At 49.3% G+C, this 23,273-nt stretch overlaps 1 protein-coding gene and 1 non-coding gene across 5 annotated transcripts in view; both read left to right on the forward strand.

Annotated features, from left to right (window-relative positions):
* Positions 1-23,273, forward strand: part of ME3 (malic enzyme 3) — a 213,701-nt gene that overhangs the window by 132,671 nt on the left and 57,757 nt on the right. For all 4 annotated transcript variants that reach the window (XM_044943418.2, XM_044943417.2, XM_025286189.3 and 1 more), the window contains exons 5-6: positions 6,751-6,826; positions 19,794-19,955. In XM_044943418.2, the coding sequence (XP_044799353.2) occupies positions 6,751-6,826; positions 19,794-19,955 (238 nt within the window). The remainder of the gene's footprint in view (positions 1-6,750; positions 6,827-19,793; positions 19,956-23,273) is intronic.
* Positions 21,484-21,553, forward strand: LOC112585305. Its single transcript, XR_003109779.1, has one exon. It is a non-coding gene; the product is annotated as a small nucleolar RNA SNORD30 (small nucleolar RNA).

Consider the following 23,273-nt stretch of genomic DNA (forward strand, 5'->3'; position numbering starts at 1 on the left):
TCCCTGAAAATACCTTCTTTTTGAGCTGGTCTAATGCAATTTGGGTAGGAAGTGGAGGGATGGGCAAGGGATTTCCCCCTAGGATCCTGCTGGAACCCACAGTCCATTTGTTTAACCTCATAATCCCTCACTCTGCACATTTTACTTCCTCACCAACATGCATCAAGAGAAATCTTTCATCAGTGGTTCCAATGAGCATCTATGATGCTCCATTTTGGTCCATGTCCCTAGCTCTTCATTGGGAACTAGGTCTCTGGAAAGAATAGGCAGTCTGGGGCAACAGAAAGAGCACTGGACTCAGCATCTTGGTTCAAGTAGGTTCTGCTGCTTGTGAGCTGTGTGACCTCAGGCAAATCACTTCACCTCTCTGAACTTCCATGTCCTCGTTTATATAGTGAGGTCTTTGGACTGGATGTCTCAAAATCCTCTTCCAGGGCAATCCTTTGGGGAAGACTGGTAGCTGTGAGTTATGTAATAAATGGAAATGCACTTTGAGAAGTCATTAAAAGCCATTAATATATTCCAGTTTTATTTTTGCACCGTGATCTCTGAGCATAAAATTATATATGCAAGAAAGAAAAAAAGTCATCTTTTGAAATTTTTTAGCTCAAACCTCAGTTTAAAAGCATTCATTTGAAATGTCCCTCCACCCTCTTCTTATCTGCCACAAAGAGAGCCTATTTTAATGTAGCTGATTATTTCCATAATCATACTTTTCCTGTGTTTAGAATGAATCACATGAGAGCTTTGCTAAGATCTAAAATGGTGCCTGAATCTTATCCCTTAACATGTGAGCTTTTTGCTAAATATCATTACTAAGCCTCTATCTGGTAAAAAGTAATGTTGAGAAGAGAAGTTGTTTGCTCTAAGGGACATTTCCAAAACAGGTCAGGGTTAAGAACTTCTGGAGGCCAGGAATGCGTCATAGGGATTAATTAATGTAAGTAAATGACTTCCCCAAGGTCACTCGCTGAGTCATCGGTGAGCCTTGGGCTGAGACCTGGTTTTTCCAGCTGGAAAGAATGGGCGCCTTTGTTAGCATTGTTGTTCCACGTGACTAGCTCCAGACGACCTGGCGGGGGAGGGGTGCGGAAATTGCTTATGAATATCAGAGCTGCAGCTGTGGAAAAATAGAAGCTAAGGAAGAGCCACAGTCCCCAACAAGGCCTCCTCAGGCCAAACCTCAGAGCAGCAGCTGGTTTGGAAGTAGAGAGGGTGGTTCTTTGAAAGGTCCCAGGCAGACAGGCTCAACTTGGCCCGCTTACCCTGCTGCTCACACCAAGGCAGGTGCGTGCATGTGTGCTAAGTCACTTCAGTTGTGCCCTACTCTTGTGACCACATGGACTGTAGCCCACCAAGCTCCTCTGTGTCTATGGGCTTATCCAGGCAAGAATACTGCAGTGGGTTGCCATGCCCTCCTCCTGGGGATCTTCCCCACCCAGGGATTGAACCAGTGTCTTCTGCATTGCAGGCAGGTTCTTTACCACTGAGCCACTGGGAAGCCCCCAAGGCAGGTACCAGTATTTAAACTTCAGGATGCCCACCATGTGTGACTGTTTATCTCATCTAGGGAAGTCTTTGAAGTTCATTACTATCAACACAGAATGATTTTTTTTTCCAAACTCAAACTGCATAGAGATGATCTTTAGCAACAAGTTCCAAGAAATCAATCTGATTCTTGTTTTTGTCTTGATGGATACAACTAAGTGCTCTATGGTCATTTTAGAGTAGCCCAGAAAATTCCTGGAACTTGCTCTCAAACCTAATGAGTAAGTTAATTCGGAGACCCACGTTGTCCCCAGTCAACATGGTAGAAAGAGCCTGGCAACTCCCAAGTCTTAGGCTCTGGAATTTTCCTCCCCACTGGCCTGTCCACTCCCTTTATGATGCATGTCCCTGCTCTGAGCCACAAGCATGGCCCAGTACCACCCAGCCCAGCACACTGATCCCTTGAGCATGATACAACATAGCCCATGTGAAAGTTTCTTTCACTCCAACTTACACCAAACTTATACCAAACTCTACACCTTTCATCTTCATCACTCAACCTTAAACCATCCTTGTAGTTCACTTCGTCAAAAATTATGTGTGAGTATTATTATGGACTAGGTTTAGGTATACAGTGGTCAACAACAGAGTAAATGCGTGCCTTGCCGCAGTGAAGTTTACAGTCTAATGAGAGTAGTATTTAACTGAATAACCACATAAATAACTGTAATAGGTTTGTGTGTGTAAGGATGGGATACTTGAGAATTTTAACAAGGAGCCCCAAGTTTGACTTGGAAGTCATCTGAAAAATAAGTAGGAATTAACTAAGCATATTGATAGAATGCAGAGAGGCCAGGGGTGCCAGGCAAAGAGAACAGTGTATGAACTGGCCATGGACTAAGAAAATCTTGACACGTGGAGGAATGGAAAGAAGGCCAGTGTGGTCAATGACTGGAGAAAGAAATAAGGATAAAGTGAAGAAGTTGTCAAGGGCCAGACTACACAGGGCCTCATAGGTGGACCAGGCTGAGGACTTGAATCTTTGTCCCAAGAACCATGGAAAGACATGAAGAATATTTATCACAGGGGATAACAAAGTAAGGTTTTGGAGTTTTCTGTGGTCCAATGGTTAGGACTTGGTGCCTTCACTGCTGAGGCCCAGGTTCAATCCCTAGTCAGGGAACTAAGAGCCTGCAAGTTGAGAGGCATAGCCAAAAACACAGTAAGGCTTTGATTTCGAGAACATCGCTCTTTCTTTTGTGTAGATACTCGATTAGGTGGAGACAAGAGAGGATGTCACAGAGTTATTGTGGTGCTTTAGGGAACAGCTGTACTGGGAGTCTGGACCAGGTCAGTGGTGTGATGGGTGAAAGAAGTGTATGAACCAGGAGGTAATTCCAGAGCAGAAGTGAACGACTTGGCAGGGGTTATATAAAAGGGAAAAAGGACAGTGTCGAAGATGCTTCCAGGGGTCTGGGACTGTTAAACTACATGCCTGAGGGAAATAGTTACTGAGAAAGGGAGCAGGAGAGGAGAGTCAGGTTTGTCTTGGGTTTTTGTTTTGTCTTGTCTTTGAGTCATAGTAATGCACATCTGGATCATAATTTGATTTTGGACAGGTGAAGTTTAAAGTGCCTTTGAGACATATGAAAGGAGATGGCAGGCAGGCAGTTGAATATAAATGTCTAGAACAATGGCTCTAAAATCAGAGGCACATTTTCTCCCCAGGGAATGTTTACCAACGTCTAGAGAGATTTTTGGCTCTCACAGCAGTGTGTGGGGTGCTACTGGCATCTAGTGGGTAGAGACAGGGACGCTGCCCAACGTTCTACAACGCACATGACATCCTCTCCCTTCACAGCAAAGAATTATCCCACCCAAAATGTCAGTAGTACCAAAGATGAAAAACTCTGGGCTGCAGATCTTTGAGAGTCACTGGCCAAAAGCCTTGGGCACTGATGAGATCATATAGAGAAAGAGGAAGAGTGAGAAGGAAAATGCTGCTGATGCTCCTGCTAAGTCGCTTCAGTTGTGTCCGACTCTGTGCGACCCCATAGATGGCAGCCTACGAGGCTCCCCCGTCCCTGGGATTCTCTAGGCAAGAACACCGGAGTGGTTTGCCATTTCCTTCTCCAATGCGTGAAAGTGAAAAGTGAAAGTGAAGATGCTCAGTCATGTCCGACTCTTAGCGACCCCATGGACTGCAGCCTACCAGGCCCTCTGCCCATGGGATTTTCCAGGCAAGAGAGAAGGAGAATGGGGCAGTGCAAAATTGGGAGGAACTCTAACACCTAGTGGTGGGATGATCCAGCAGGAATATCCTAAGAAGGAGCAGCCTGAGAGGTACAAGAAAAAACACGAGAGCGGAGTCACCGAAGCCAGAGGCTTAAAGTGTCAGATGCTGCTGAGAAGACAAAGGAGACGAAGGCTAGAAAGCTGCTTGTATTTCTGGAGTGGACATCATCCGGGGCCTGGGCAAGAGCAGTGTTGGCAGCACATTATTAAGTAACGACATATTTCAGTGGAAGATGGAAAAATGGAAGCAGCTAGTGCAGACAGCGCTTCCAAGAAGTCTAGCTATGGGAGAGAAGAGAAGGAAGAAACAGTCTTGGCAGGGACTGTGGAAGTCAAGAATAGTTTGGAGTTCAGTGGTGTTTTTCTTGTTTTATTTTGTTTAGTTTTTTTTTTTTATTATGGATGGTGTCTAACATAGATAAAGTAAGCAAGCTATTATAATAGACCTCTCTGTACCCTGAATTCTGTGAACTCTGGATTGTTTTGTTTCTCAGAAGAGTAATTTTTATTTTTGTTGTTGTTCAGTTGCTGAGTCGTGTCCAACTCTTTGTGACCCCAGGAACTGCAACACGCCAGGCTTTCCTTTCCTTCACTATCTCCCGGAGTTTGCTCAAATTCATGTCTGTGGATTGAGGTGATACCATCCAACCGTCTCATCCTCTGCCGCCCTCTTCTCCTGCCCTCAGTCTTTCCCAACAACAGGGTCTTTCCCAGTGAGTCCACTCTTCACATCAGGTGGCCAAAGTATTGGAGCTTCAGCTTTAGCATCAGTCCTTCCAATGAATATTCAGGGTTTATTTCTGTTAGGGTTGACTGGTCAGATCTCCTTACAGTCCAAGGGACTCTCAAGAGTCTTTTCCAACACCACAATGCAAAAGCATCAATTCTTTGGTGCTCAGCCTTCTTTATGGTCCAGCTCTCACATCCGTACATGACCACTGGAAAAACCATAGCTTTGACTATACAGACCTTTGTTGGCAAAGTGATGTCTCTGCTTTTTAATGTGATATCTAGGTTTGTCATAACTTTTCTTCCAAGGAGCAAGCCTCTTTTAATTTAATGGCTGCAGTCACCGTCCACAGTGATTTTGGAGTCCAAGTAGGCTGGACTCAAGTTCCAAACTCTGTCCCTACTGATGGGCAGCAGTGGAAATCTCTGCTGGGTCCTTTCAGTGTCCAGCTGCAGTTTTGTTGTTGTTGTTGTTTTTGCCAGACCCTTGGGTATGTATAGTTGAATCATCAGCCAGTTATTTGGGCAGATTTTATACACAAACTTGGATGTTCATCCTCTCTGCATCGCCTTACCTTCCAGAACTTTCCCCTTCACTTTCTGAGTGCTCTTCCAGCTCCAACTCACTTCTCTGACACCTCAAACTAGTAGGACTGAGGCTTTCTGCTGCCCCAAGCTACTTGCATGTTAGACTGCCCTCAAGCAAAAGCCACAGATGGGCAAATCTCAAAGGGTATAATTCCTGCTCTCAGAGGCAGATTCCTCTCCCGTTTCTGTCTGTTTCAGGCTCTGTAATTTTCACTGCAGTGGGAGGATTGGCTGCAGATACGGAAGTGTATAGGTTTGCTGCTGGAAGACTGACAAGAGATGCTTCCTGTGACATCACAGACATGGTCACTAGGGCAGTGAGGGGAAAGGTGAGGCAGTTGGAGGCCTGAGAGCAAAGAAGTTGCAACAGTCTTTGCAAAGAGTGAAAAGAGTGAATTTTGATCAGAGAAACACTGTAGGCACAGAGACCGGTCAACGCTGAGAGTCTTTGTGGGTTGACGCCGAGAGTGGATGGTGGTGCGATCAGCCTGCCCTGGAGCAGGGCTGTCTCCATCTGCCCTCGGCGGCCTGGCTGGGAAGGCACAGGGAGCGGAAAGTGGGTTTTCTTAAGGGTGAGGGTTTCACAAGACTGGTGGGACCGAAGAACAGGGCCATGGTGCTTACAGTGTTAACGAGGGCATAACTGCAGTAATGGGTCACAAAATCCAAGCACCTCGTGAAGCCGTGGCAGCCGTTTGGGGGAAGCACTCTGATTTAGGCAGGGCAAGTAGAACGGGGAACCACACCCCCAACATGCACTTCCCCAACCCTCTCACACTGGCAAAAACAGACTGCGTGTTTGGGCCTGGGTACTTCACAAGTCAAAGGAGCCTCTCTCTCTTGGGTGCATTGGTCAAAAAAAAAAAAAGGTAAAAGAAGGAAGTGGTCCAGACCACTTGCCATCCTCTGCACCACCCACAACCTCCCCACCAGCCACACATGTCCTCTCACCACTGATCCCAGGACAGGAGATTCATATCCACAGACTTAGGTCCAAACATTAGAAGTTCAAAGTCAAGCTAGCAAATTGTCAAGTAAAATATGTTTAATCCTCCTACTTTACAGATATATCTTCATATGGTCTGGAAGGCCAAGTTTGAATTTAGAATTCTCAGACTCAAGTGATACAGAGGAAATAGGCTCGTGGCTGGCAGCCCGCCCCTTTCTGTCCCCAGCTCCATCCTCCATGGCAAGGGACCACGTGGACGGGTATCTCGACGTCACTGCCCACACGTCCAAGTTCCGGTCATGGCCCCAGGCTTGGGGACCCACCCACTGCAGTGTGGTCTGTCCTTGGAAGGGGGGACCCAGAGAAGAGGCCCACACAGCCCCTGAAAGCAGCCTGGGACCACTCAGGGAGATGATTCTGGGGTCCTGGGTGCCTGGTCTAGGGGGAGAAAGGTACAGGCTGTGGTGAGCACAGACTCCAGGTGAATACATCCCTGGCCCCATGGAGCCCTTCCCCTGTGGGGAGCAGTTGAAGGAAGCCCAGTGCAGGGTCCTGTAAACTGTTTGGACTTTGAACAGGGACCCCCTCAGCCCCGATCTGTGGCCGAAATGAAGCGATACAACGATACACAGTGCTTGTGGCCCCTGCTGCGCTCCTGGTCTGACTGGTCTGTCTGTGGGCATGTGCTTTGTTTTTCCCAGTGGGCTGTTTATCACCGTTCATGACAAGGGCCACCTTGCAACAATGCTCAACTCCTGGCCAGAAGACGATATTAAGGTATGATCCTGCTTTCTTTGCTATTGCTCTCTTGTTGGATGAATCCTTTCAGCCTGCGCTAGTCATTCTGAGCTCTAAAAGGGGCCCTTGCAACACTGAAGACAGGACACCAAATCCATTCCCCCAGTCCCAGAGCGTAGTCCAGTTATAGCCAAACACAAACGCACCATGGAGTGAAGGCTTGCGTTAACCAGATACCCTTGTGAAATTGTCCGTCATCATCATCATCATTATTGGTAGTGGTACTAGTGCATATATTGAGTACTTGCTGAATATTCACTGCTGGTTTCCATGGTGGATTCAGGGGAAAATCCAGCATGGACCCTCTTCTCAAGTAGCTAACTTTTCATGAGAAAAGTAAGAGAGAGAGAGACAAAAGAGTAACAGGTGGAACTTGATCAGAGATTAATCAGGCACACAGAAGAGCTGGGGGTGTTCAAAGAGAGAGTTTCCTTTTAGTCGGGGTAATCTGGGAAGACTTCATGGAAGAGGTGACATTGGAGCAAAGCATTGAGTTGAGGGGTAGAGTTTGGACAGTCAGGCATTGGAGAGACTAGGATGGAGGGCAGGGACATTCTGCACCAGGAGAAAAGATTTATGATGAGCAACGTCTTCACACCTGGGTGTGCACAGCAGTATGTGTTGGGCGGGGGTACAAAGTGTGGGGGAGAAGGGATGTCTGTGCAGAGTGACAAAAGGAATCTGGCACTGTTTCCAGTTTTACTCAAAACATTTAAGGAGAAAAGTATTTTTTATATAGCAAATGATATAATATAGAAGGCAAAATCGGTGCAGCTTTGAAGAAACTCGTTAGCCTCTGGCTGTGTAGCCAGATTTCTTCTCGTGGGGACTTTTGTGGAGGATTTCAGGGACTCTAGATTCTAAGATCCTCGTCACTTCTGCAAACAAATCTTATTGAATGATGCCATGCATGCGTGTGTGCTAAGTCAATTCAGTCATGTCCGACTCTGCGACCCTGTGGACTGTAAATCGCCTACTGTTGGAGGTATCCAAGGAGGGACCGCATGATCACTTGATGGGGATATTGTAAAAGAGATGTGAACCTCAGCTCAGGGCAGAAAGGCACTGGGCTAAAGGAATATCTCCTCTGTGTCTCTTCGCATCTATGATTCTATAATCCTGTATTTGAAATTTGTAAATATTGTATCTAGAAATGAATATACTTAAAAGGAAACGAAGTAACAGTTAGGTCAGATCCCATCACCTTATCAGGTCCCCAGGACAGGATGTCTCTCTGTGGTCCACTATTGTGCTCCCAGCACCCATTACAGTGCTGATACATTGTTGTTGTTGCTTAGTGGCTCAGTCCTGTCTGACTCTTTTAACCCCATGGACTGTAGCCCACCAGGCTCCCCTGTCCATGGATTCTCCAGGCAAGAATACTGGAGCGGGTTGCCATGCCCTGCCCTGGGTGATCTTGCAGACCCAGGAAGGACCCGCATCTCTTAGGTCTCCTGCCTTGGCAGGCAGGTTCTTTACCACCACCGCCACCTGGGAAGCCCCTGCAAACAAATGGTTGAAGCACAATTACAGAACATCCCCTGGCTGCTTGGTGAGGGCGTTTCTGGCACACAAGCAGGGGAGGGACTGGAGCAGACCACGCCCAGTTTCTGTCCCTCCCAAGGGGATGCTGAGAGGCTGACAGTGGTTTTCTCCCTCCCTCCCTCCTGGCCAGTTCCCTGGGCCACCTCCCTCCACCAGGCACCAAGTGCAGCTTCTCTCTAACCACCTCTCCTGTGTTCCACCCACTTCTGGCCCTCTTGGGGGTGTGGTGGGGTTCAGAACCACAGCAAGTAGGACAGGACCTTGGCTCTTGGGAGCCAGGTTGGCGCCGCAGCCAGGGCCCTTGGATTCCAGTCCTGACCTCAGTGAAGAGCTCAGTTAGAACATTTCCATCTGGATGTGATGTGCCCTGGAGCTTCCCAGGTGGCTCAGTGGTAAAGAATCCACATGCCAGTGCTGGAGACAGAAGAGACTCGGGTTTGATCCCTGGGACGGGAAAATCCCCTGGAGGACGGCATGGCAACCCACTCTAGTATTCTTGCCTGGAGCATCCCGTGGACGGAGGAACCTGGAGGGCTACAGTCCATGGGGTTGTGAAGAGTCAGACCAGACTGAGTATGCAATCACACACGTGATGTGCCTGGTGCTTCTCTTCCCTGCTTATCTTTTTAGACTCTGGTAACAGGCAGGTCTTGAACCTGCAGGGTTTGGCCCCAGTCTCAGAAGAAGCAAGTTTCCAGGGTGTGTCAGGATGAATGTATAATGAAATCTTGAGCTCATTAAGGGAAGCCAGCTCACTTGATGGAAAGTTAACTCCAGCCTGCCGTATGTGGACAGGCTCTGAAGTCCTACAGGCTAATCTTTCCTCCTTCCTGGACAGTTCAGCCATGGTGAGACTTGTCCACAGTAGGCGCTCAGTAGATGCTTGCTGAACTGAATGAACTTAGTAGAGGGACCTGATGAACATCTTCCAGATACCAGGCCTGTGCCAGGGTCAGAGTCATGGGGTCTGCACTGACATCTGTGGTGCCTCTGTGTGAGCTCTGTGTGTGTGTGTGTGTGTGTGTGTGTGTGTGTGTGTGTGAGTGAGCTCTGGGTGTGTGTGTGTGTGTGTCTGTGTGTGTGTGTGCACATGCTCACTCACTCAGTCCTGCCCCCTCTTTGCGACCCCATGGACTGTAGCCCACCAGGCTCCTCTCTCCATTGGATTCTCCAGGCAAGAATACTGGAGTGGGTTACCATGCCCTCCTCCAGGGGATCTTCCCAACCCAGGGATCAAACCCAGGTCTCCCACACTACAGGCAGAGTCCTTACTGTCTGAGCCGCCAGGGAAGCCCAAGAATACTACAGTGGGTAGCCTATCCCTTCTCCAGGGGATCTTCCTGACTCAAGAATCGAGAAGACTCAAGAGAAGAACCCATTTATCTTGTGTCTCCTGCATTGGCCAGCGGATTCTTTACCCCTAGCACCAGCTGCTATGGGGAGTTTAAAAGAATGATGAAAAGACATCCCCTCTTAACCAGTAAGGAAAAAAAGTGCTCCTTCCTTCCTCCAGACTAGCACAGGGCCTTGATATCCAGCTTGAAATCCAGCTCATGGGCTGGATTTCCGGTTCCCATCTCTCCTCCTGTCAGGGCATAACTTACAAAGCTGCACCCAGAGCTCTGTTTCGAGGAATGCAGAATAGGGAGAACACAGACCCTGATCCCAAAGTGCTTCACTCCACTAGGGAAATCGAGATATGAAATCAAACTTGAACCTTAGCAGCTCAGTATCTGTTGACTTCAACCGACATATTTTAAGAACCTTCCAAGTACGAAGTGCTACTTACCAGAGAGTTGAAGACAGCACCTGTTGTGATTTTAGAGGAGAAACAGGGGCTTTGGGGTCATTCTGGAAGAGGTGGAATGAGGCAGGGCTCAGACAAGGAGAAGCATCCAGTGCCTCTAGGGAAAGCGTGAGTTACATGAGCCAGTGCGTCTAATTCAGCTGTGTTCAACAGCCATTTGGTGGTGGTTTAGTCACTCTGTTGTGTCCGACTCTTTGCGACCCTGTGGACTGTAGCCCGCCAGGCTCCTCTGTCCATGGGATTTTCCAGGCAAGAATACTGGAGTGGTTTGCCATTTCCTTCTCCAGGGGCTCTTCCTGACCCAGGAATCAAACCCGGGTCTCCTGCACTGCAGGCTGATTCTTTACCGACTGAGCTATGACTGAAGCCCAACAGCCATTTAGTAAACATCTATTCTGTAAGACTTCCCTGAGGGCTTGGGGATAAAGATGGTATACAGGCATCTCAAGGAGCTTGAAGTCCAGTTAGACTGACCCAGAAACAATTCGACTGAGCGACTAACACTTTGAGACTCTGTAAATACAGGGTCCAACAGGGCTTCCCTGGTGGCTCAGATGGTAAGGAATCTGCCTGCAATGTAGGAGACCCAACTTTGATCCCTGGGTTAAGAAGATCCCCTGGAGAAGGGAATGGCAACCCATTCCAGTATTCTTGCCTGAAGAATCCCATGGACAGAGGAGCCTGGCGGGCTATATAGTCCATGGGGTCGCAAACAGCTGTACATGACTGAGCGGCTAACACTTTGAGATGCTCTGTCTGTGCCGCCAAAGAGAGGAGTGTGGGAATGAGGGGCAACAGGGTCGCCTGACCACTTACCCTGTGGTACCCCAGAGTGGATGGGTGAACCCCTGGGGCCCCCGCCTCTCCTCCATGCAGAACTACTGTTCCACTTTGCAGAAACCCTGAGGTCGGTCTTGAAAGCTATGTAGAAGAGTCGGCTCTGGCTTTGCAACCAGGCAGACCTGGGTTCTGGGTTCTGGTCTTGGATCTTCCATTTAGCTACCGTGTGGGCCAATGGCCTCTCTGACCTCACAGCAGAAAATCGTGAGGGCCACCTCTGATGAAGTCTGTGCCATACAGACGGGCACTGGGGTGGGCATTGCCATCGCTGGAGAGGGCCGTAAGCCCACAGAGCGGGGCTGCAGGGAGACTGCAAGGGCCTGAGGGCGGCCGAGGTGGGCGTCCCACCTGGGGGCAGCAGACCACAAAAGCGTGGCCAGGAGATTTGGCTCTCAGACACTATTACTTTTCAGTGATTTTTGAGATTTTTTTAATTTGTAGGCAACATTTTAAATTTAAGAGACTTCATTTGAAAAAAAAAAAAAAAAAAAAACCACAATTTTAAAACCCTGGATTTCTGACTTCTCTAGAAAAGCCAGGAGCTGTGAATACTGGGCCCATTGTTTGTCGTGTGTACAAGTCAATTGGGCTTCCCTGGTGGCTCAGACGGTAAAGAATCTGCCTGCAATGCAGGAGACCCAGGTTTGATCCCTGGGTCAGGAAGATCCCCTGGAGAAGGGAATGCCTACCCACTCCAGTATTCTTGCCTGGAGAATCCCATGGACAGAGGAGCCTGGTGGGCTACAGACCATGGGGTCGCAAAGAGTCAGACATGACTGAGCAACTAACACACACACACACACACACATGCACGCACGTACAAGTCAGTTAGGACCGATCAGGCTGCCCCCAGTCGCCAACCTGCCCTACAACTGCGTTTTTCTGGAGGGTGCTTCCCTCTCACTCCAGGACTACCCTTCCAAAGGTTCAGAATCTTCTAAGCCACAGCCTTTCTTGTTTATTGGTGAAGTGATGCCCATGGTCGCCCGCCAGTAAGTGTCGCTTCCAGCCAGAGCCCAGCTGCTGACCAGGGCAGGCAGAGCTTTTCAAGGCACAGGTCTTTCTGGACCCTCACGTAATTCGCCTCTTGGCTGGAGGGGAGGCGTGGTCCAGAGATGCTTCTGTGGGCTTCCCTGGTGGTCCAGCGATTAAGAATCCACCTTCTGGTGCAAGGGACATGGGTTTGATCCCTGGTCTGAGAAGATTCCACATGCGGAGCAATAAGCCCACACACCACCGTTACTGCACATGTGCTCTGGAGCCTGGGGGCCACGACTGCTGAACCCACGCGCTGCAACTACTGAAGCCTGCCCTAGAGCCTGTGCTCTGCAACAGAAGAAACCTCCACGGTGAGGAGTCGGCTCACCGCAACTAGAGAAAGCCAAAGCGCAGCCATGAAGACCCAGCACAGCCAAAAATAAATGAACGAACTTAAAGAAACCCACCGTGAGCTACCACAACATGTCCATCAGCATGGCAGGAAGTGTAAAAGGAGGGGTGGCGGCATGGCAGGAAGTGTAAAAGGAGGGGTGGTGAGGACACGGAGCAGTTGGGACTCTCGCTCATTGTCGACGGGTATGTAAAGTGGGACCACAGCTTTGGAAGAAAAGCCAGGTAGTCTTTAAAAAGAGGAGAGAGAGAGATGGTTCTGAAAGAACTCAGAAAATAAAACAGGACTTTCTCTGGTTTCCTAGCCAGAAAGCAGGACTGCACACTGAGCAGGAAGAGGAGTAGGCTGTCAGGGAAGTAAGGTCACAGTCTCAGGCTGGGGGGACCATGGGGTTTGGGGGGCTCCTCTCTCACAGGGAGGGAGAGCCTTCCACCCCGCCGCTCCCCAGAGCCCTGTGGTGTAAATCACAGAGGGGACTGAGAGCTGCTTTTCTGACTCTTTCCCACAGAGGCCATTGCCCCGAGCCGGGAGGAAGGCTCGGCTCAGAAGAGCCCCCTTTCTCAATAGCTTTCCCAGGCTCCTAAATCCCTCCTTCATCCCAGGCCTAACAGCTAACAGTGCCGAGAGGCGGCTGAGCCCTGGATCCAAGGGAACATCCCCTGCCTATGGGCACCAGCCTCTTGGGCCTTTAAACCTGGACCAGACTTAGTGCCAAGTGCCTGCCTGCCTTGCCCACACCCACCAAGGGGTAAGCCCCAGTCAGTGTGAGAAGTTGGATTTCCTAGAAACATTTCTCTTGGGTGGAGATCAGCGTATTAAGAAGGGCTCTTGGGATCAGCCTCTAGAAGGAAAGTAGTCAGGACGGAGGAGAGGGAGAGGCTGGGCTGAGTCGGGGGTCCTGGGAGACCCAGCAGGGTGCCTGAGGAGGTTCAGCAGCGGGGATGGCTCTTCCATCATCCCGAGTTGGGCCAAGGGGTCCCTCGGTCCTGGTCTATGGGCTGCTGCCCTGGGAATGGAGGATGACGTTGGGCAAGGTGGCTCTCCTCAGTCAAGCAGGTACCCAAGCAGGCTGAAAGTACAGCTCAGGCAATGACCTCTTCTCTCCTCTGAGGGGGTCTGGACAGCACAGCACTGCATCCACTTGCCAGCATCCCGCCAAGTGCTTTATACGGATGAACTCACTGGCTTCTCCCAGCGACCCTCCAAGAGGCAGGAATTATTGTCATCCCCGTGTTATAGACAAGGCAACTGGGAAGTTAGGTTCAGTGCCGGTGAGGGATGGAACCAAGATTTGAAACCACAGCCGGGACATTATTTGTGTTGTGGGGAGAGGAAAAGAGGCAGAGAGGAGGAGGAGATGGGAAGGGTGAGCGAGGAGGAGGAGGAGGGAGAGGGCCTTGCACACAGTGCTGAGGGCGGCCCACACCCAGAGCTTCAAGCCCAGGGTAACCAGAGCCGGGGCAGGCCAGGAGACGGGGCCCTCGTATCCGTCTTGGGTCAGCCCCGCTGGGCCACACAGGCTGAGGGAGGTGGACAGTAAGTCAGAAGCCAGCTGGACAGAGGAAGAAGGGGGCACAGCATCCCCCAGTCATCCGGATCTTCTTGTTATCAGAAATACCGAGGGGTCACGAGCTGTAAAAGCCATCCAGACGTGGGAACTGTGATGCTGTGGCTCGGGGCAGCCATCGCCAGGCTCTGAAACCCCAGGCTGCAGCTCAAGCTTGCCCTCAGCCTTCTGACTCTCCCCGCTCTTGTGGTCCCAGCCCCAGGTCCACTGATGTCATGAAAAACAGGAGGCAGCATCTTCTCTCTGAACTTGCCTGTCTACTCCAGGTCTGAATTCAGTCCCGTGGAGAAGAGCCTTTGCTCTCTCTGTTGGGCCAATCACACTGTCCATCGTTGCATTGCAGGTCCCAAGCCAAGTGCTAAAGAATCAAAGAGTCCAAGATTCTTTACCTACCCTTAAAGAGTTGCTATGAAAGACACGGACATAGATATAACTGTCATACAAAAAAGAAAGGCTTAGGTGACATGGGAGATTAAAATGCTATAGGAATTCAGAGCTAGGAGTGATATGTTCCAGAAGGGAAGCTTCATATGGAGGAAAGTGTCTTTTGAACTGTTCCTTGAAACATGTAAGGATGGTAGGATTTGGATCAAGGAGGTATAAGGATTGAGGTGTAAAATAGCATGTAGGCTAGAAAACACACACCTTATACAAGATTAGCGGTATTTCCATTTGGGTGGAGCATGGAATGCATAAAAGGGAAATTCAAAGAGTAGATTGGACATAGATCATGGAAGGCCTTAAATGTCAGTCAGAGATGTTTCAGCTTTATTTTGTAGGCATCAGGGGCCATTGGAGGCGTGGGGGCAAGAAAGCGACAAATCTAGGTGTGCTTTGAAAAATGAAATGGGATAAGGAGATTCCAAGAGTAGAAAGACCAATTGCATGTGTCCTCAGTCTCGAAGCCATATCCACCTCTCTGCGACCCCATGGACTGTAGCCCTCCAGGCTCCTCTGTCCATGGGATTCTCCAGGCAAGAACAGTGGAGAGGGCTGCCATTTCCTCCACCAGGAGATTCTTCCTGACCCAGAGATCAAACCCATGTCTCTTTTGTCTCCTGCATTGGCAGGTGAGTTCTTTACCACTAGCGCCACCTGGGAAGCCCATATAGCCAGACTCTTAAAAGTTGCCAAGATCTTCCATGGTTTTCTTTTCATGCACTCATTTAACAGATAATTGTTGCATGGCCTTTCTGTGGTGAGGCTGAATTAAAGAGAGATGAAACAATTAAAAATTCTAATATGTAGCCTTTGCCCTAAATAATAATCATCAATATAATCATAAGAGCAGTGATCATTTGCCAGTCATTTACTTTATTGTACAAGGCCCCTGATTAAAATGAGACATTTATTATTTAATTTCATCTTTACCCACGGAGTTGCAAAGAGTCGGACGCGACTGAGTGACTAACAACTTTCATCTTTACAGCCTAATGAGTTGGATATTTTAATTATTCTAACATTATGGGAAATTAAAACTCAGAAAACTTACTGTTTGACCCAAGATTATATATGGTACATTATCAAGAAGCCTAGTCTCAAGTGCTGGCTATTAGATACCAAAACCCCTGCTGTTAACCTTTAGGCTGTTGGGTGAGATAAAATGTACATTTTTTAAATGTTAAATAAGACCACAAATGCTATCACTATCAAAGGCTTTAATTGCACCGTATGCAGGGCTTGGCAAGCAGTAGGTACTTATTTATTGTTTGCAGAAGGCAGGCGGGCAGCCAGGAAGGGTGTGCAGGCCAGGTGCATGGAATATATAGCAGGTTCTAGCAGAAATCACAGGAGAAGGCAATGGCACCCCTCTCCAGTACTCTTGCCTAGAAAATGCCATGGATGGAGGAGCCTGGTAGGCTGCAGTCCATGGGGTCGCTAGAGTCGGACACAACTGAGCGACTTCACTTTCACTTTTAACTTTCATGCATTGGAGAAGGAAATGGCAACCCACTCCAGTGTTCTTGCCTGGAGAATCCCAAGGATGGGGAAGCCTGGTGGGCTGCCGTCTTTGGGGTCGCACAGAGTTGGACACGACTGAAGCGACTTAGCCACAGCAGCAGCAGAAATCACATTAGGTTGTAATGGCAGGATTTGCACTGAGACAGAGGCTGAGCGGCGAGAGAGACCAACGGTGAAGAGAGCGTGTGTCTCTCCTCTGGCCGGAGTGAGGCCAGTTTGACCAAAGAGAGCAATTGTGTGCAGATGAGTAACTGGAGATAAGTTCCAGAAGGCGTGTCGAGTTCCTGTCATTAGAGATAAGCCTTTTGGACTCTATTTCATGGACAGTTAGAAGGCAGTAAAGGGGAAATCCCATGGACAGAGGAGCCTGGCAGGCAACAGTCCATGGGGTCACAAAGAGTCAAACTCAACCTAGCAACTGAACAACAGCGAAAAAAGGCCTTTGAGCCTGGTTGTGAAGATGTTGCAATATATACACTTACTGTTGTTTAGTCACTAAATCGTGCTGGACTCTTTTGTGACTCCGTGGACCATAGCCCACCAGGCTCCTCTGTCCATGGGATTTCCCAGGCACGACTACTGGAGTGGGTTGCCATTTCCTTCTCCAGGAGATCTTTCCAACCCATGGACTGAATGCGCATCTCCTGCTTGGCGGGTGAATTCTTTACCACTGAGCCACAGGGAGGGCTTTGTAAAATAGCTATTTGTAAAATAGCCTGTGGGGCACTGCTGTATAGCACGGGGAGCTCAGCTCAGGTCTCTGAGATGATCTACAGGGGCAGGATGAGGGCGGTGGGAGGGAGGGGATACAGGTATATTATACATATGGCTGGCTCACTCTGTTGTACAGCAGAAGCTAACACAACATTGTAAAGCAATTATACTCCGTTTTTTTTAAAAAGGAAAATTAATAAGCAACGCAACTGTTAGCACAACAGGATTGAGAGTGGATGGCAGATGGAGGTGAGATATCCCCTCGGAGCAGTCAGGCATGCAGTCAAGTGCCCGCAGACATCTCCACATTGGGAGGGACCCTGTCAGACCTCTGCTGCCATCTTTTTTTTTTTGGCCATGTTGTGTGTTCTGTGGGGTCTTAGTTCCCCGACCAGGGATCGAACCTATGCCCCCTGCCTTGGAAGTGCGGAGTCTCAACCATTGGACCACCAGGGAAGTCCCCCACCACCATCTTGAAAAGCCCCAGAGCTGTAAGGAGAGCACCCTGGAGTCGTAGCTGGTTTCCTCTGTAGAACTCCGTGTGTCTCTCTCTCTGCACCTCAGCAGAGAGAAAGTGTGAGAGATTGGGAATCAGAATAAGGAGGTTTTAGCTAGGAGAGATGGTACGGAAATGTGCAAAGTTTGGGCCCCTAGGGACAGTGTGAAGACAGGACTCAGGGAGAGCGGCCAGGAGGAGGTCAAGGGCAGGCCGCGGAGAGGTCAGATGGGAGGTGGGGTGGGACTTTGCCAAGAGCGCAGGTGCTTTTCTCAGCTGAATGGTGGGGGGATTGGGACGCGAGGAGTAGAGGGAGCCCAGGCCAGGAACCCGAAGCCTAACTAGAACCCCCGCTTGCCACATTCACAAGCAAGGTGCCCTTGGTAAGTCACCCAGCGTTTCTAAGATAACTGCTGTGGAAACTTCCAGTGCAGTGCCTGGCGTGGGGCTGATGCTGAGCAAATATGAACAGAACGTGAAGGTCCAGGAGCTTAATTTGCTCAGCTGTGCATTGGAGATAACCATCACTGACCTGCCTCCCTGCCGGGTGTGGGGAGAACCAGGTGAGATGTGAGACAGGGTCGGGGGAGGGGCCCTCGCCCTAGAGGAAGAGACCAATCTCAAGGAGACAGCATGATAGTCCCACGTCCGCTGCCCTCTCGAGAGCCCCCTTTCCAGAGGTGAAGGGGTATTTTAAAAATCTATGCACCAGTGTCTATTAAAAGGCCCTGTGTGCTCTCACTCCTGGAGAAAGAGAGAGGAGATTCTATAGAGTTTGTGGATGCTGGATCTTAAACCCTTCCTGGCAGGACAGAGTCTTCATCTCTTTATCCACGGGGCCCAGCACTGTGCCACATGGAGTAAAGTGACCCTATGGTGCCCAGGACATCCACATCTCAGAGCTGGTCCTACGTCCTGACCCAAAGCTGGTTCCAGGGAAGGGCTGGGTGGCCCCGTAAACTCCACTCATTTGGAGATGTAGGGAACCAGTGCTGGGGAGCAGCTTGGGGTGACCTACAAACAAGCTCACTGTCACCCTGAGGGGTTTCCCTTGGCCTGACATTCAGGGTCCCCCTCAGTCTGACTCCAGCCTGATTTTCCATTGCTTCCTTTCCTGGGACCCGAACCCTCCTCTCCCCCCACACACACCCTATACCCCCACCACTTCCACCCTGAACCTTAATTTCCTTTGCATCAAATGGGTAATCTCCACCTTTCCAAGGTCTGGCAAGTGTTTCCCCCTCATCCAAGAAGGGTTGCCCTGCAGGAAGTGCCTCTCCCTTCTCTCTGTCTCTGCTGCTCTTGAGCTATGACACGGCTCTCATACTTTGCCCCAGAGTCAGTATAAATATACACATTCCATCTCTCTTCTGCCCATTATTCCTTTCAAGGGCTGGGTCCACGCATTCTTGATCTTCTAGATAAACAAACTGAAGCTCCTTCCCCCAGGTTTTAGCATGGTGTCTTTTGCAAAGTGCCCTGATTCAGGGATGGCTCAGTGGTAAAGAACCTGCCTGCAATGCAGGAGACGTGAGTTCAACCCCTGGGTGGGGAAGATCCGCTGAAGAAGGAAAGGGCAACCCACTCCAGGATTCTTGCTTGAAAAATCCCATGGACAGAGGAGCCTGGTGGGCTACAGTCCATGGGGTTGCAGAGTTGGACACAATTGAAGCAACTTTGCACACAAAGTTTATCAGAGTTGGTTCACTTGCAAGGTTCCTGGCCAGCTCTCACTGCCCTGAGTACTCAGTGGGTTGCATTTTCATAATCACAGGAAGAGAGGAGAGGGGGAGAAGATCTTCTTTGTCTTTTTTGAGTAGACGTCATGTTTCCCTCATCAGTTCCTCCCCCAGCTAGGGCAGGGGAGTTTTCTCGTCCCTGTATGGTCCAGCCAGGACTGTCATACCACTTTGGAAAAATATTTTCAGGTCTCAGTACAATAAGGGTATTTTATTTTGAAAAGTCACCTTTCCATAAATGATTGTTTTTTGTGTGCACACAGCATGTTTTGAGGGTCATTGACCTGAAGACACCACTGGGCAAGTTGTAGGCCTTATTCACTACTACTGTTTTATTGGTTGGGGGTCATTGTGCAAAGAACATGTCTTAGGGGCCAAAGAGCATGTTTTGGGGGTTACTATTTAACGGAGCTCACTGGGCAGGATGTAGGTCTCATGCCTCCATTGTTTTGTTTAGGGGCATCTCTCATGCTTCTGTTGCATAATTTAACTTGCTAAGCAAGTTGTCTTGATTTTATTGTTAAGCAAGCCAATCTGGCTTTGATGCTAAGGGACTTCTTTTGCTCTGTGAGTGAAGCAAGCCCACAGTGCTTCAGAATTTTCTCATTATTTTCTTGGGTGATCATTAGTCTTATTGTAGTTTCTCAAAGCCCCCTAAAGTTCCCTCCCTAAGGGGGTTTCTAAGCTAACTATTTGATTATCTACTCTATCCCTACCCCATGGGCAGAGGAGCCTGGAGGGTTACAGTCCATGGGTCGCAAAGAGTCAGACACAACTGAGCGTCTGAGCACGCACATCCCTGCCATTCCCACAGTAAGCATCATCGTCAGGCCCAACAGGCTGCACAAACAGGCGCTTTGTACAGATGTCCTGCCTTTCCTTCCAGGCGGTGGTGGTGACTGACGGGGAACGCATTCTGGGCCTGGGAGACCTGGGCTGCTATGGCATGGGCATCCCCGTGGGCAAGCTGGCCCTGTACACAGCATGCGGAGGTGTCAACCCGCGGCAGTGCCTCCCTGTGCTGCTGGACGTGGGCACCAACAACGAGGTAATGTGCTGCCCTGGATGGGAGCCGGAGGGTAGCAGCTGGGCTCGGGTGGGGAGCACCTTTGTGCAGTGATCTGTCTAAGCAGCATCGGGCTGTTCTGCACAACAGGTCAGTAAACCCAAGAGATGGGGTGCTGAGGCAAGGAAGCCACTTTATTTATTTGGAGAGCCATCTGAGAAGATGAGAGACTAATGTCTCAAAATAACCATCTTACAGGGGCTGGATGCCAGGCTCTTTTATAGCTCAGAGATGGGGGAAGTAAGGAAGCATAGTAAAAAGGCCATTAATCTTGCAAATATCTCCTAGAATGGCAGGCCTCAGGCAGGGGACGTGTTCATTTCTTCCTTCCAGCTGTCCACAGGTGGACAGGGTCCTGAACAAAGGCGCTTTAGTTTAACAGTCAGGCAGAGGGGCAGGATTCTCTGAATCAGGCCATTCTATTTTTTACATTTTTTAAAAATAATAACAAAAGCAAAGGAAAGCAAGTCAAAGAAACAGTTACAACATGGACACAGAATTGGCTTTTCCCTACAAGGGGGCTGTTTCTCTCTGGGGTCCTCTTTGCTAGGACACTTCGCCTACACAGCAGTGACTCAAAGACCTCTCTCCATCCTGGTTGCCCAGTCCGCCCTCCCAGCCCCACTGTCCTCCCCCAGCCTCTTCTGGGTCTTCTTGCTCCCCTCCCTCCTGACAAGGTGCCCCTGCACAGGCTTTCTGTGCTCCCTTGTTCTGTGACCCCAGGCAGTTTCCATTGCCCTGGTGGCCTCTCTCTCTCTCTGATCCATTAACGAAGAAAGCCACTGAGGTGGGAGTGGCTGCTGGTCAGTGTTTTCAGCATTTTAGAGGCGAACTACCTCTGTAAAGAACTTTCCTGCTGGCTCAGTGGTTAAGAATCCGCCTGCCAATGCAGGAGACACAGGTTGGGTCCCCAGGTAGGGAAGATCCCCTGGAGAAGGAAATAGTAACCCACTCCAGTATTCTTGGCTGGGAAATCCCATGGACAGAGGAGCCTGGCAGGCTACAGTCCCTGGGGTCACAAAGAGTCGGACATGACTTAGTGAATAAACAACAGCAAACACCTCTGTAAAAGGATTAAAACTCAAAGCACTGGGACCACATGCTGAAATGCCAGGATCAGGCACATGAGTGTCCTGTAAACCCATGGGGAGAAACTGACCCAAACTGTGGCTGGGAGCCCCTGCAGGCTTCTGGGAGATTTATAGTTTAAGGAGCTCAAACCCCAGCCAGGAGTTTGTCTGCTCTGGGTACCACCACCCTGGGTCACATTCTTCATGCTGTCTGCGATTCACAGCTCTGTGTCTTTGTGTCAGAGAACATGAAAGAACTCCTTCTTAATGACATCCATCTCTGGATTTAAAATCAGTGCATGTCCTTCTGAGAAAAATCCAGAGAAGTATTAAAAATAAAATATTAGTCACACAACCAGTAATAATCATTGTTTGCAATTTGGAATATTTCTTTCCAACCTTACCCCCACCAAATGCAGCTTTTATAAAAGCAAAATTAAATATGTGATGATTTACATGAAATCTCATTTAGCTGATGGTTTGCTATTGAGACTCAGAAACCTGATTTTCTAGAGAAAAGAAACAAAATTAAGTTTATATTGCATATACAATTTTGTTTCCTGCTTTTTTAAAGCTAATGTGTGTCAGGAGTTTTCTCCCAGGTCACTAGCCATTCTTCCACAATGTCATTTACATACCCATTTTTGCAGGTCAGTCTTCCTGTCCCTGATGATTTCCCAAGGATAAACTCCTGCAAGCAGAAATATTGAGGCAAAGAGAGTGGTCATTACTTAGATTCTTGATTCATATTGTCAGAAAAGCTTATACTGTTGGTATCCTGTGTGATCTTTCTCAGGAAAACTTTTTGTAGCTCTTTCCAAGGTCTCCTTCACCTCTGGACACCTCACAATACCCTCATTTCTAAACAAGAATACGCACTGTAGCCCCTAGTGAGATGCTTATTCAGGTTTCATCCCCAGATGCAGTCAAGTGAGGGAGACACAGAGAGACCTGGCTTCAGACTGGGAACCCGTTGGGGTGGGAGGGGCTGGCAGAGGACAAGCCGGCAGCCAAAGTGCTGTCCTGGGAACACGGGCCCTCATCCCCAGCCCTGACAGCCAGGGGAGTCCCTGTATCCCTCTAGACTCCAGCCCTGCCAGTGAAACTGGAGCCTGGGCCAGAAGGTTACCGAGTGCGCTCCCACATCCAAAGCACTTCTCCATATGCCTCCCCACCAGCCTAGGAGCAGGGAGGCTGGGTAGTGGGACACTTTATCATTGTTCATCAAGACCAGTCTTTAAGGTCTGCCCTGTGCTGTGGTTTCCCCTGCCCAACCAGATGCCTGAATTTTGCTGGGTAGTGGGACAGCTTTATCATTGCTCATCAAGACCAGTCTTTAAGGTCTGCCCTGTGCTGTGGTTTCCCCCGCCCAACCAGATGCCTGAATTTTGCTGAAATTGTCCCTCGACCTCAAAGAACATGTGTGGAAGCCCTGTAAATGTGGATGAGGAGAGCAAACTTTGTGTTATTATTCCCACCCATCATCTCCTGCTGTGTTCCAACTGGATTTAATCGAGACCTTTCCCTCTCTCTCTCTCTCCCCTAAAAGCTGTTTCTAGACAAGAAATGGAATGGCTTGAGGTTGATTCTGAGGCCATTGCATCCCTTGGAAGGGTGTTGGCTGCCTTTAGCAGGTGTCTGACATCCTTTATCATTAAAGGTCCAGTACCCAGCAATGATGTGCTAAAGTTTAGAGTGGGCCTCAACTTGTAACTACCAGGGTCTTTGCCAGTGGCTCAGATGGTAAAGAATCCACCTGCAATGCGGGAGACCTGGATTCAATCTCTGGGCCGGGAAGATCCCCTGAGGAGGGCATGGCAACCCACTCCAGTATTCTTGCCTGGAGAACTCCATGGACAGAGGAGCCTGGCAGGCTGCAGCCCATGGAGTGTCAAAGAGATGGACATGACTGAACAACTGCGCTACTTGTAACAAACCCATCAGAAAAGGTGGTGGAAAGTAGGAATAACTATGGCCCTTTCTTAGACCACCCTGTTTAAGACTGACAGTAACCCTATGGGTGGAGCATCAGTTATTACCCTCTTTTTACAGCTGAGGAAACTGAGGCCCAGAGAGATTAATTTCCCTAAGATCTGCTAGAAACGGCAGAAATCTTGGAGGCAGAGCAGTGAGTGGTCCTGAAGAGAGATCTTAGTTCCCTGCCCAGGAACTAACCCTAGGTAATCTGGATGAAAACCAGGAGTCCTAACCACCAGACCACCAGGGGCTA

The sequence above is a fragment of the Bubalus bubalis genome, chromosome 5 (assembly GCF_019923935.1).
Source record: "Bubalus bubalis isolate 160015118507 breed Murrah chromosome 5, NDDB_SH_1, whole genome shotgun sequence".
NCBI lineage: Eukaryota > Metazoa > Chordata > Mammalia > Artiodactyla > Bovidae > Bubalus > Bubalus bubalis.